Here is a 12,956-nt window from a genome sequence, read left to right on the forward strand (position 1 = left end):
ACGCAGAAGGAGATATAAGATAGCTTATTAGATCACGATTTGGTGCCTGTCGCAGGCACCTACCTGTCTGTACCCGGGAATTGCTCGGATCGTAATCGATCCAAGACTTTGTGAGGGTGGCGTCGGATGGTCCGATTCCTGTGGGCTGGATGCGAATGGATCATCCTACGGAAACGGTCACAGATGATGAGGTCAACATGATCACACGAACGAAAAAGACTGGAAACAAGATAACGATGATCGAAGAACTTGACTCACTCGGTGGGTGCTGAAGAATTCGCAGCCCGGAACTTGAGAGCGGATCCCTCGATCAGCCAGATCTTCTTGTCCAGCAAGCCGAGCAAAGCCTCGGCGTCTTCTCGTCGAATCACACTAATAGTAGATGAAATGGTGTTACCAGGATCAGTCTTAAATCGAAAAATATTCAACTTCAAATTCACGACTCACTTGATGAAACCCGTTCCCCCACTCGCGTTTGCATCGCCACCCATTCCGCTGTCCGTAATCACATGCACCTGAGGAAAAGTCACATACATAAGCCCACTATATGCATACAAAGAGAATAAAAGGCAAATTTACTGATGCAATTGCGATCCCTTCGAACAGATCCCACAGATCACTCTTCCCCCAATGAGCAGGGAAGTTGGCCACGAAGACGTTGGTCGACTTAGGTCGCGAGGAAGGGTCTTGTGAAGGGATGATAGACTCATCTACCAATTTGTCAGCCATCCTTTTTTGAGCTTCCTCGGCGGCTTCCTCCTGAGCTATCTGCTGAGCCTTCCATGCTGAGGCGGCTTGGGAACCAAAACCAGGGCCCCGTCGGTTGGTGGTAAAGGGGGGCGAACCGACTGAGCCGGAGAGGCTCTTGTCCGTGGATGAGCACGATCCACTCGCATTCCGCGTAGCGCTCAGTAGCTAAGATCACCGAAACGGGTGTGTTGGCATCAGTCATTTGCGCGTGAAGAAGACCTAGTTCAGACTTACTCCCGAGCCGATATAGGACACAGCTGGATGATCGGATCCTGTCATCTGGACAGGTCGGCAGGTAGTGATCTGAGAGTTTGTCAGTCCATTATCAATGTCATAGATGAAAATCGCAAGCTCACCTCCTGCATCTGGGCGTCAACGGTTTGTTGACATAGAGTAAATTGGGTTCCATCGCGAGAGAAAAGAAGGGGATCAAAAGAGTCGTGTGGAGAGGATGGATATGGAAGAGGAAGAGATGGATCCCAGTCTGAGCTGTACTTCGGCTCATTGGCGCGCGAAACATGAATGCGTTGGAGTTGGGTTAATACCCCACAGTCGATCGTAGGTCTAGATTCGTTTTGCAAGTCATCTGAAAATTGAACTAGGTGTTGGAGAATCTTTTCGAACATGATGAAGAGGAGCGATGATAAGGGTGATTTCTTTGTTAACAATTTCTATCAAACGACGTAGAAGACGAGGAAGAAAGGGGCAAGGAAGAAATTCAGTGATCGAGGTTTCTGCAAAGATTGCTATAAGAGATGGTAAGTTTGATAATGTGAGGGCGAGCGAGGAAAAAAGACGAGTGTAAGGTATTAGGGAAAGGTAATAGATGAGGAATACTAGGCGTAGTAGACTAATAGTTTTATAAGGGAAGATGAGAAATGAATATTATGAAAAGCTGAGGTGTTGAGGAGATGGGACGAGGATAGCTCTAGACTTCGCGAATTTATAGTGATTTTGGCCAGCTAGAAAACGCGTTCTTGCACAAGTGTTGAGGCCTTCACGCCAGTCAGGTGATTCACCTAAGCCCAACCACATATGGGCCCCTCTCGCGCTGCTATATGACGACTTAAGTTTCCGGGTGGATCAAATAAGGGAATGACCAGCAACGGGAGAAGGGCAGTGAAAATTGTTTGTGAGTAGGCTTGAATCAGCTGAAGTTCTTTTTGTACGACCAGTATCGGTATGGGAACGGATGGTAATTCTTTTCTTATTTTCGGTGCGGCACGGTGAGCCAATACGTGGTAGGCTCATCAAGGGATACCACTCTTATAGATCCCCCATCAGCTATATATATGAGAATATCCAGAGGGTGACCTACCCAAAATTGCGTCTAACTAAGGTCTCCTCAAGATGATGAGATGTCGATGTTCAATTGCGGAGCGGGGCGAGGGTCCACGCCATCATGACACTGATCAGGACCTACTTCACCGGGTGAGCCAGACTAGAACTGCTAGGTATTATTGGCTTATGCGCCAGATCAAAACTCTCGAAGCGTGATATGGGATACATATCAATCAGATATTGCTTATTTTCTTTAGTTATCAATTGGGAATAACACTATAGCAGTGTTGATAGTAATACAAAGTGTGCTTTTGAAGTTTAAATACGTGTGAAGATACATTTCTCTGGTGCCTTATCAGTACTCAATACAACAGAGCTCTTTCTGATTGCACCTGTGGCACACAGAACGTTCGGCCCCGAGCCGAAGGTAATGTACGTCGTACCTTCGGAATGTATCCGAAAAACCCCCCGCAGATGAGCTCAGATGTGTCAGACGACTCTGAGGAAAAAAATTGAATCAAGTCATTCAATTTTTACAAATCTGCATGTTTAGATGGCCATGCTAGGTGTAGTGAAAACCCTTCTTTGAACACCTTTTCAAGTTTTTTTTCAACCAACATACCTTTGTACACCAAAGGACTTGTAAAGGTGCCAGATGACCCAGATCAGACGGAGCCAGACTCATCTGGCGCACTCTGGCACACTCTGGTATAATCTGAGACTCTCAAGCCCGGAAAGACTCCTCTGGCTCGATCTGCTTCTCTCAGACTCATCTGTCAACAATCAATCTGACATATGTAATCTGAGACTCCAAAGCTTCACCTCAGACTCATCTGATAGAAAACAACCAGAGCATCTCTCACCAGATGAATCTGCTGGTACAACTACAGATCTTTCATCTCAAGTCCTTTACGTCGGGGCAATCTCATCTGGGCCTATCTGCCCAAAGTCCTTTACATACAAATCAAGCAATTGGAGTCCAAAAGATAAGGGGCAATCTCATCTGGTCTCATCTGCACCTCAATTGTTCAACGCCACAATCCTCACACTCTGTCCACTCATCCAGTCCACTCATCCAGACGTTCTTGAAATGAGTGTTGAAATCTCACATATGTTCTTCATTGCATTACAAGAAGTACTCTGATCACTCAAACTTCCAAATTTCTTTCTATCATATCCTTCCACCGAGCTTCTAAAGCTTTGTCATCAGTAATTGTTGCTTCACAATAGTCGCGGGTACTGTGCAGCAAAGACACAAGATCGGTATCCCATGTACAAATTAAGCGTGTATGATCAAGAAAAAGGCCATAATATGTAGAGTCCATGACTTTGCTGCACTCATCCCAAGTCGTCTTTGTAACGATGCGAGAAGACTTGCCTGTCACCAAGTCTATGGGCAGAGCGGTGGCTGTCGGATCCCAGGCTACAGATGTGTAAGAGAAACAAACCACAATCAGAACAGAACCCAGTGAGCAGAGAGTGGAATAGAAATACACTAACCCAAATCCGCCAGCTTGACCACATTTTGGATCTTTAAATTTGTCGCGAGTGACCACCTCAACATCTGCCGTACCTCATGGGCAAGTCTCCTTAACTCTTCCTCGCAACGGCAGTACATTAAATAAGCTTGTATGCCATTCTGTGTGTCCACATCCACAGCCCATTTCTCATTTGGATGACTGAGATGGCAAAAGTTCCAAAAGTTGTCGTCGAGTGGGAGAGCTTTTGCTTCCTCCAACGTGTAGTTAACTAGTGGTGCATCACTCGGATAGGCAACGTTGTACTTTACAACAAGATCTCGGAAGGTCTGCCATTTTGTTTTGAATACTGACTCTTTATTCGTCATCAGAACTTTCATGCGTTCCTGCAGCGAAGTACCTATTCAACAAGGTCAGCAGGTAGTAAAATTCAATCGATTATTGGCGTTTTGTAACAAAACAAACCTGATTCCCACTTTCTTCTCAGTTCAATTATACCAACCTTTGCCTCATAAAGATTTGCCTTTGCCATTGTAATCTGTATCAACAAACGACCGGCCGGATCTGTTATTTTGAAGAACAAATGAGCGAAGATTAGCAAAGAGATGGACCAATGTGATGAGGAATGTTTGACCTCGGGCCCCTGGTATATTTCTGAATTTTTCACTACCGAGTTCCATCAATACCTCTTCTACCTCTTCTTCCAGGAACACGATATGACCTGGTAAGCTTGCAAGAGTGCGATTCTCAGCATTACTTCTCTGTTGACGGCTGCGTAATGCAAGCAGTTTTTGTCTGAAGTTGCATGAAGCATCTAATTAGTTACATAGGATACATATATGAAGGTCAGAGTCAGAGAGACAGCGTACTTAGCCTCTCTCAAGTCTTCTTCATGCTCAATCAGGTCCACAAGTCGCTTTCGAAGCTGTTCTGCATTTGTGTCATCAATTATCTCCAATTGCACCTGTTTTTGACGAGCCCATTGACCAGCGAAATAGCCATGCGTATAGCCCCGCTTGAGCTCTAGGTCAGTAAGTATCTGTAGTTTCTGTGCCCGAGTTTTTTCAGTTATCATCAACTTATGGTTGAGTGATTGGGCTTTTTTGAAAACAAGGATGTTAGATATGTCGAATCAAATATGTCATAGAATTACTGACCTGCATTTGTGCGTAAGACATGATTCTCGTGTTGAGCTTTGAGATCTATAGCATCAAGTCGGTGCTGCTTTGTAGCATACCTCAGAGGTGCAACCAATTTAAATAATTTGAACCAACCTCGCTCACAACCCTCGCCATCAGACAGGCCCCAGCCAATATTGATTCTGGGGTTGTATTCCAATTGGCAACTCCAATTGTGTACATAAGCGTGAAAAACGCTTGTTCCAAATTTAAACCTACCAAGAGATCGCTCATCTTCGAACAAATTATGCTAGATGAATTCATAAATAAAGTCAATATACTGTGATTTTACTGATCAGATAATGTGGTCAATCAATACTTAACTAAAACAAGACCCTTTTCGGTGTTACATCCTATGTCATAAAGGAAGGCAACCTGCGAGTCGGCCTCATCCAGTTGTTCAAGTAGCCAGTCCATGAGCGCATGAGCAAAGTATGATCTACAGAAAGGTACGCAAGTGAGTGCGAGTCCTGTTGTATGTCCAATAAACATAACCAAGATCTTACTTCTCACCACTTTGTACTATGTTTACAAAGCTCAGCTGGTGATCGTGGCGGCATACCATCGCCAAAAGACCTGTGTCATCACAGGCACGCCAAGTCGAGCCACTACGGGAATCATTCGCAGCCGTGTGCATCTGTGTGCATGGATCCTAAGGAGGATGATATTGTGGATAACATAAGTCGTGATCTAGGACTGGTGTTATACAAATTCAATAAAGTGAAACATGACTTACCGGTGGAAGATTTGAAGCGCTTGGATGTACACTCGCCCACTTTTCAACTTGTTTCGGATGAAGAAAGAGACTTGGATATCGAATCTCAATCTCGCTGACCTCCACACTTGCTGATTTATGTCTTCTTTGTTGGAAGTTTCCGTCAATACAAACTACGTAGTCTGGTTCGTCATCTTCTTTAGCATGTACGTTTTCGCCAAAACACCGAGGGCAATTTGCTGCTAGCTTTTCTTTACTCAGAAGCTCCATTGCACGGAACTCCAGGTCTTGCTTGAGCTGATTCAAGCGTCTATATGCATCAACTGCGCAGGAAAGGCATCGACCCCATCTGCGAGGCTAAACATAAAAATACTTGTATTAGTGTAATTGCAAGAAAACCTTTGAGCATAATAATTTACATACCTTCTTGGTGACATCCTCCGAAAATGCTAGGGCAACTCGGTGAAAAAAGTCCAGTGCCAGGGCAAAAGCGTGCGTACGAATGCAGCAATATCTCCAGAGGCAATCATGTAGCCGGAGCAGTCGTAATGAGAAGGCCATTTCCGGATGAACTGGGGAACCACCGACATAGCCCATTTGAATCAGACGGACTTGGTCCAGTTGGCACGAGCAGAATTCAATCGACTGTTTCTTTTGCGCTGTCATATGACCAAGAGGTTTTATATGAGTTTAAGGTCAAATCATGAATCAAAAGACACTTACATAGTATATCAATCAGGTCGAGTTCTCGAACCCGCTTTTTTGAGGCAGGACATCGACATGGATCTTTCAAGTCGATGTTCCAAGTTTCGGGTTGACTCCAGTCAAACGTGAGCAGTTTGCATCGCATGAAGCATCTGAACATCGGTTCAATCACGTCCTGCCACTGTCGCTCCTCTCGGATTCGACGCTTGCGATTGTAATCGCCCACCGCTGCAGTTACTACACAACCAACACCAGAGAGTGACGCAATTGACTGCTCAGAATCTTCCGATTCCGTTCCTGAATCGATCTCGGGAGACGATACTTGATTCATGTTGTCATCTTCACTATTGTAGTCACCAGGATTGCCTTCGATGAAAAAGAAATCATTTACCACACTGGTTGAGGTGGAAGTCACAGTGTCCCGTGGTTGGCTTAGTACACGGCTAAGCTGGTCACATTCGTTATGGCACCATTCTTCTTCAGCTTTGTCCATTTCGGAAAGTTCTTTCAAAGATTTACTCGACTTTTGCTTGGGCTTCTCTAAACGATTTTTGGGTAGCAATCGATTTGATGTCGAGCGAGGTGCCATTTTGATAAGTTCGCGTGAGGAAGTAAGATGAGAAATGCAAACAGGACGTTCAAGAACTCCAGGATGTCCAGGCACATCCAAGTGTGGCACTTTACCAGCGGTTGATATGCAGGAACCCCCAGGGGTTTCTTAATCCATTTTCGTATCATTCCGTTTTCGTATTAGTAGTCTACTTTGGGCATGTTCAATCTCTTCTATCTCGATGGTTTGATAGAGGTAGTTGGAATCCCACCATTTAAAACAAATGGCTTTGTCCGTTGGAAAGTAACTTAGCTTGGGTGATGGCCATCAAGCTCACACTCTGACAGTGCCTGTCTTACGTCATTTTGCGCAAAAAAACCTTACTGTGCTTTTTAAATTTGATGGGGTCTCTCCAACACAGACCCCCAGTGGCTTTTTGAGACACAAACCGCGCCAATGGTAACCAAGGTTGATAATTTGATGATGTTAAGTTTGCCTGTTGTGAAATCAATAGCAACAAACCTGACCAACAAATCATTGGGTGGCCAAAAGGCTTTGGTGGTCATATCTCTGAAATTAAGTCAAGAATATACTTTGAGCGCTGAAGATGAGGAGTAAGAAGGAATCTGTTTACAGAGACTATCCAGGATGTTTGGTTTTCCATCTCATCTGTGTGCAAGCAAGGATTAAAGTGATTATCTGAGGGATTTTAGGGGAGTATGAGATCTGAGTAGGGGGATCAGAGGCAGTGAGAAACATGGTTTTAAATGAATAAATATGAACTCATGATGGTGTATGAGTTCATGATGATGTCAGAATGAACACAAGTTGATTGTATTCTATAATTGAACAAATTAATGAGCAGTCTTAATTCCTAATATACCACTGTGAAGAAGTTTTTTGTTCAATGTATTGCAATTGTGGGGGTCTATGTGAGGTACGGAGTACTAATAAAACTTTTACAATATGGTAGATGGTATGAAATTGAAACCAGATTCATGATGGGACATGATAAGTTTATCATTGGTTTGATTTGAGGCATTGCCGCATGTCATGATCACCACTTTATTGAGTGAATTGTCTCATTTTGAGTCTATCTCGAGGTTTTATGTGAACCACAGAACTTCAATAAAACTTTTCCAGTTTATCACTTACATGAAACTTGGACTTGGTTTCATGATTGGCTCACAACACTTAATTGATCTTGCAATTTTTTCTGAGTAATTTGAATGAATGATCATGTTGGAGGTGACTACAGCTACCATCTGATATGAGATGATAGGGTCAGTCGCACCAAAAAAAAAGGAATTTCAAAAGTTGAAAAAAATTGTTGCAGAAAGTTGAAAATATGATGGAGTAATGTTAGTACATCATAAATGTTTATGAAATTTTGGTTGAAATCAAAAACTGTGAAAGTTTTATTGGAGCACAGTCATCCAAAAATAACCCCACAATAGTAGAAAACAAGGTGTAAGATGGGCATAGATTTGTATTAGACTCCCAGGAAATGCTCCCAAAGATGCACATTTGATGACTAATTTGGAAAGTGTTTCAACTTCAAACTCATCTATTGTACTAGAATAGTTTCATTGGAGCACTGTGATTCACAAAATCACACAATATTGTGCACAAAAGACACCAAGCAAGCTATTTGAAGGCCATGGCACCCTTAAATTCTATCAGAAACAGTGCCAAATGTTGGGCCATACATACACCAATTTGTACCTGTGCCTACTTATATCACATTTACCATACTGTGAAAGTTTTATTGAAGCTCCGTGGTTCACATCAAACCCCGAGATAGACCCAAAATGAGACAAATCTCTCAATAAAGTGGTGATCTTGACATGCGGCAATGCCTCAAATCAAACCAATGATAAACTTATCATGTCCCATCATGAATCTGGTTTCAATTTCATACCATCTACCATATTGTAAAAGTTTTATTAGTACTCCGTACCTCACATAGACCCCCACAATTGCAATACATTGAACAAAAAACTTCTTCACAGTGGTATATTAGGAATTAAGACTGCTCATTAATTTGTTCAATTATAGAATACAATCACCTTGTGTTCATTCTGACATCATCATGAACTCATACACCATCATGAGTTCATATTTATTCATTTAAAACCATGTTTCTCACTGCCTCTGATCCCCCTACTCAGATCTCATACTCCCCTAAAATCCCTCAGATAATCACTTTAATCCTTGCTTGCACACAGATGAGATGGAAAACCAAACATCCTGGATAGTCTCTGTAAACAGATTCCTTCTTACTCCTCATCTTCAGCGCTCAAAGTATATTCTTGACTTAATTTCAGAGATATGACTTTGAGCTACCTCCCGCTGATGTTTCAAAATAACTAATCATGACTCAAGTCTTGACTGTAAATATCCCTGTCCTCAGTTTAGCATATGTTTGCCTTTTACTTGTGTACTTTGATATGTAGAAAGTGATGAAGTGGATGTCCAAGTTCATATCCTGTAGGTGAAGGATATGACTGTTACACGTGTATCCTACGTCCGAAGTTACATATATCCGGCCGGGGTCGAGTTCGAAAGTACTAGAACAGATTCTCCAAACCCTTTCAACACTGTCAATTGGCTTTCAACCAAGCTATGCCTAAATAAGTACTACATGTCCACCTTTCGAACAACCTCTTAACCAACTCACGAGTCTCAAACAAGTTAAAACACCATTCACTTTCTGTCTCATAAACCATTTTGATTTCAATCACGTACTATCTCCTTCTTATCAATCAATTTAACTCTCAATGCCTCCTCGCACTCGAAAAACTCGAGCCTCAGCCACCTCTAAGTCGGCTTCTGATCAACCAGGTCCAGCTGATTCAACTTCAGCCACTCTTTCAACATCTTTGCAGAGTTCAGCCACTGGCACCAACTCAGGCACCGCTGCGGCCAAGCGAGCTCCGCAACGCAAGGCTCCTCGAGCTAAACGACTTCGTAACAACGCAACAGCCAATACACCTGAGGAATCCACTCTCGATCAGTCTACAAACCCTGAAGGCAACGTTGATAATGTTACTACTTTGAACCAATCTGATGATCTCAACAGAACTCAAAATTCAAACAATGTAAACTCAACTCAACAAACTACTCAACAGACCCGGCTTAGATCTGACGAACAAAATTCAAACAATTTAAACTCCACTCAAGAGTTGAACTCGACTCAAGAGACTACTCAACAGACCCGGCTTAGACCTGACCAACAAATTTCAAACAATTTAAACTCAACTCAAGAGTTGAACTCGACTCAAGAGACTACTCAACAGGCCCGGCTTAGATCTGACCAACAAATTTCAAACAATTTAAATTCAACTCAAGAGTTGAACTCGACTCAAGAGACTACTCAACAGCCCCGTCTTAGACCTAACGAAACTAAACCTACATTTGACAATTACCAGTCTTTAATGAACTCGTGGCCTCCTGGCCGTATAAAACAACATCTCGATGATAATAAGCCTTCCAATCGTACTCGGCCATCTCATGAGATTAAAGAGCGTGTCAAATTGATCTACAGACGTTTTCAGCACGAGCTCCTTATGTTGGCTATGGTGGGCGAGTTAAGTGAAACGACTATCAAGTCTATTATGTAAGTATCTATCTTCATGAAGTCTCTATTATGTGCTTTGATACTGCTTTATCGTCTGCTAACACAGTGTCAATCAACCTTTGCAGACCTGGATTGAATGCAAAAAAACCAAAAGGTCTAAGTTGTTATACACTTTTCCTTGAGTATTATTCAGATTGTTTAGCGGAACCGAGTAAGTTTTTTTTCTTTTCAATGATTCATGTTTTATATATATACATGTCTGTATATTAAACCCCAAACTGCATTTTGTTCCAGTGCCTCTGAAAGGACAGGACGACATCGACGGTGAATCGATGCTTGCTGAACGCAACAAGAAGAATGGGGATCATTGGCAAAGTCTTACGGCCGACGAAAAAGCCGTCTTCGATCCAACTATATTCTTTGCTCTGGCTGGCGTACCTAACCCTCTGGCCCCTTTGGAATCAGATGAAGGCGAAGAGGTGGAAGATGACGAAAATGAACGAGGTGACTCGTTTGTACCAGTCCCGAAGGTTCATAAGCTCAGCGTTGAAGAAGACAGTCTTTACCGGCCCATTTACGAACGAGTTGTAGACTTGAAGAAGGTAGAAGCTCAAATAGCAAAGCCTCCAACAGGACCTTCAACCACTCAGCTCCAGCGTAAATCCAAGACCGCGATAGAGAAGATTGCACATAATGTAAGACTTTCCGCTATACTGTCTGTAGAAGCTGTCTCAATGCTGACTTATATGTTGTAGCTTGCTTGCGAAGCAAATCGATTGGACTTTGCCTACTACCTTGTAGCGACTAGCACAGTGACTCCAAACAATGCAAACGACCACGGATGGCTCAAGGAATTTACAACTCACCCACAGGTAGCGACTTGGGCCAACAAAACGTCACATCTTGCTACAGTGTTTGCAACATACTCGCAAGGTCAATCAATGGCAAAGGCAATTCATTTGGCTAATAACAAACCAGCAAAAAAACGTCACCGTCCTGACAAGCAACAGCCTAGTGATAAAATCAAGGTCGATTTGGGTCGTCTCTTAGCGGCTCTCACACGTAAGTTTGGTCTAGATCTTATGTCCTTGTCTATTCGGATTGACATCTTATCATACAATGCTTTCAGAGAAAACATTAGGATATCTGCCTAATCAAGGCTTCCCACAGACTGCCGACCCAGCCAATGAAATTAAAAAGAGAAGCTTACCAATTAGGATGGTTCTCATGGAGGGATCGAGATTAACTGATGAAAAGGTTGCTGTGGGGTTCAAGAAGATGCGGTCTGCCACAAGAAGTGACTGGGTGAATGATATCACCGATGGGAAATTTTGCTTAGTCAAACTTAGCATTGGTTCTGAGGATACAATTGGTGAGCCAGTCGCTTTGGACTCCAAGGATATTGAGAAGGCTTTGGTAACTCCTGCACGTGAAATGGCTAAGGTGGTGGAATTGGACAACAATCAAGCTACCGGTGAGCCCACTGTAAGTCAAGAGAGAAGAAAGAAAGGCAAACGTAAACAAGGGAGTGATAGCAGTGATAGCGAAGATGACAGTGAAGAGGAGGATTGATCGATCAAAAAAAAATCAGTTGTTCAAATTTTTGTACTTGCAAGAAATCATAAACGTGAATGTTTCAAACAAATAAATATATTTCCATTTAAACGTGAGAATGCGAGTTCACGAGCTTGTAACAGTGGGTACACATGATTCTCAGTCTCCTCAAATGTGAATGCATTGTGAAGTTTGCCCAGATGACGTGCCAGATTAAATTGCCCCCATGCAATTGGTGATGAGTATCTTGGTTAGATGAGGGGCCAGATGAGTTTGCCCTCTTGTGAGGACTTACACACTGTCACATTCATCTCGAACAGATTTTGTCCAGATGAGGCCAGATCTGTTTGCCTACTCTTCCAACTATACAGTAGCTACACATTCATGTCGAATGAATTTTGGCCAGATGACGCCAGATTTGTTTGCCCTCAGTGATTATGTACATACACTTACACATTCATGTCGAATAAATTTTGGCCAGATGAGACCAGATTTGTTTGCCCTTAGTGATCATGTACATACACTTACACATTCATTTCGAACAGATTTTGGCCAGATGAGACCAGATTTGTTTGCCCTTAGTGATCATGTACATACACTTACACATTCATTTCGAACAGATTTTGACCAGATTTTGACCAGATCTGTTTACAGATTTTTTTGCCTTTAGTGATTTACTCGGCAGCGTTGATTGCTTCTGACTACTTTTATATGTTCTTGCCCTCTACGAAGCGGTAGAGGTTTGGGAAGTACAATACCATTACCAAGGATGTACTGTTTCCGTTGACTCTCTTTTTGTAGCATTCGATCTAAAGCTCCGATATTTACGCAAGAGGATTGTTCCATTTGATTGATCGGATGAAAACTTAATGTCAACAGTCACGCAAATTGAGTTGTTGCATTATTCTACTTGCAGTGGGGGTGTGCATGATGTTAGATGGGACACATGAATCCGAGTCAAGTCACATTTACCTTCATCAGACTCGGAGGTGATTTTTTGACAGAGAAGTGGATGTGTCAACAGATAAATCTGCTGAGACATGCTCGGGTTGATTGTTGACAGATGAGGCTGAGAGAAGCAGATGAAGCCAGATGTGTCTGAGCTTGATGGTCTCAGATTATACCAGAGTGCGCCAGAATGCGCCAGATGAGTCTTTCCGGGCTT

The 12,956-nt window shown here is 42.8% G+C and overlaps 4 protein-coding genes across 4 annotated transcripts in view; 2 read left to right on the forward strand and 2 right to left on the reverse strand.

Annotated features, from left to right (window-relative positions):
* Nucleotides 1–1,376, reverse strand: part of MELLADRAFT_69890 (uncharacterized protein) — a gene marked incomplete at both ends in the record, with an annotated part of 1,940 nt that extends 564 nt beyond the window's left edge. The window contains 6 exons of the mRNA XM_007419080.1: nucleotides 64–165; nucleotides 259–372; nucleotides 448–515; nucleotides 556–915; nucleotides 985–1,053; nucleotides 1,107–1,376. Of these exons, the coding sequence (XP_007419142.1) occupies nucleotides 64–165; nucleotides 259–372; nucleotides 448–515; nucleotides 556–915; nucleotides 985–1,053; nucleotides 1,107–1,376 (983 nt within the window). The remainder of the gene's footprint in view (nucleotides 1–63; nucleotides 166–258; nucleotides 373–447; nucleotides 516–555; nucleotides 916–984; nucleotides 1,054–1,106) is intronic.
* Nucleotides 1,377–2,152: 776 nt separating this feature from the next.
* Nucleotides 2,153–3,175, forward strand: MELLADRAFT_114219 (uncharacterized protein; the record flags this gene model as incomplete). The annotated part of the gene is made up of 2 exons (XM_007419074.1): nucleotides 2,153–2,181; nucleotides 2,848–3,175. 2 exons carry the CDS (start codon nucleotides 2,153–2,155, stop codon nucleotides 3,173–3,175), a joined length of 357 nt encoding a protein of 118 aa, XP_007419136.1.
* A 1,025-nt stretch (nucleotides 3,176–4,200) lies between these two features.
* MELLADRAFT_69891 (uncharacterized protein) lies at nucleotides 4,201–6,696 on the reverse strand (the record flags this gene model as incomplete). The annotated part of the gene is made up of 2 exons (XM_007419079.1): nucleotides 4,201–4,304; nucleotides 6,126–6,696. 2 exons carry the CDS (start codon nucleotides 6,694–6,696, stop codon nucleotides 4,201–4,203), a joined length of 675 nt encoding a protein of 224 aa, XP_007419141.1.
* A 2,741-nt stretch (nucleotides 6,697–9,437) lies between these two features.
* Nucleotides 9,438–11,809, forward strand: MELLADRAFT_69892 (uncharacterized protein; the record flags this gene model as incomplete). Its single annotated transcript, XM_007419075.1, has 5 exons — nucleotides 9,438–10,276; nucleotides 10,363–10,448; nucleotides 10,532–10,932; nucleotides 10,993–11,299; nucleotides 11,367–11,809. 5 exons carry the CDS (start codon nucleotides 9,438–9,440, stop codon nucleotides 11,807–11,809), a joined length of 2,076 nt encoding a protein of 691 aa, XP_007419137.1.
* Nucleotides 11,810–12,956: the final 1,147 nt, after the last annotated feature.

The sequence above is a fragment of the Melampsora larici-populina genome (genome assembly GCF_000204055.1).
Source record: "Melampsora larici-populina 98AG31 unplaced genomic scaffold MELLAscaffold_125, whole genome shotgun sequence".
NCBI classification, from domain to species: Eukaryota; Fungi; Basidiomycota; class Pucciniomycetes; order Pucciniales; family Melampsoraceae; genus Melampsora; species Melampsora laricis-populina.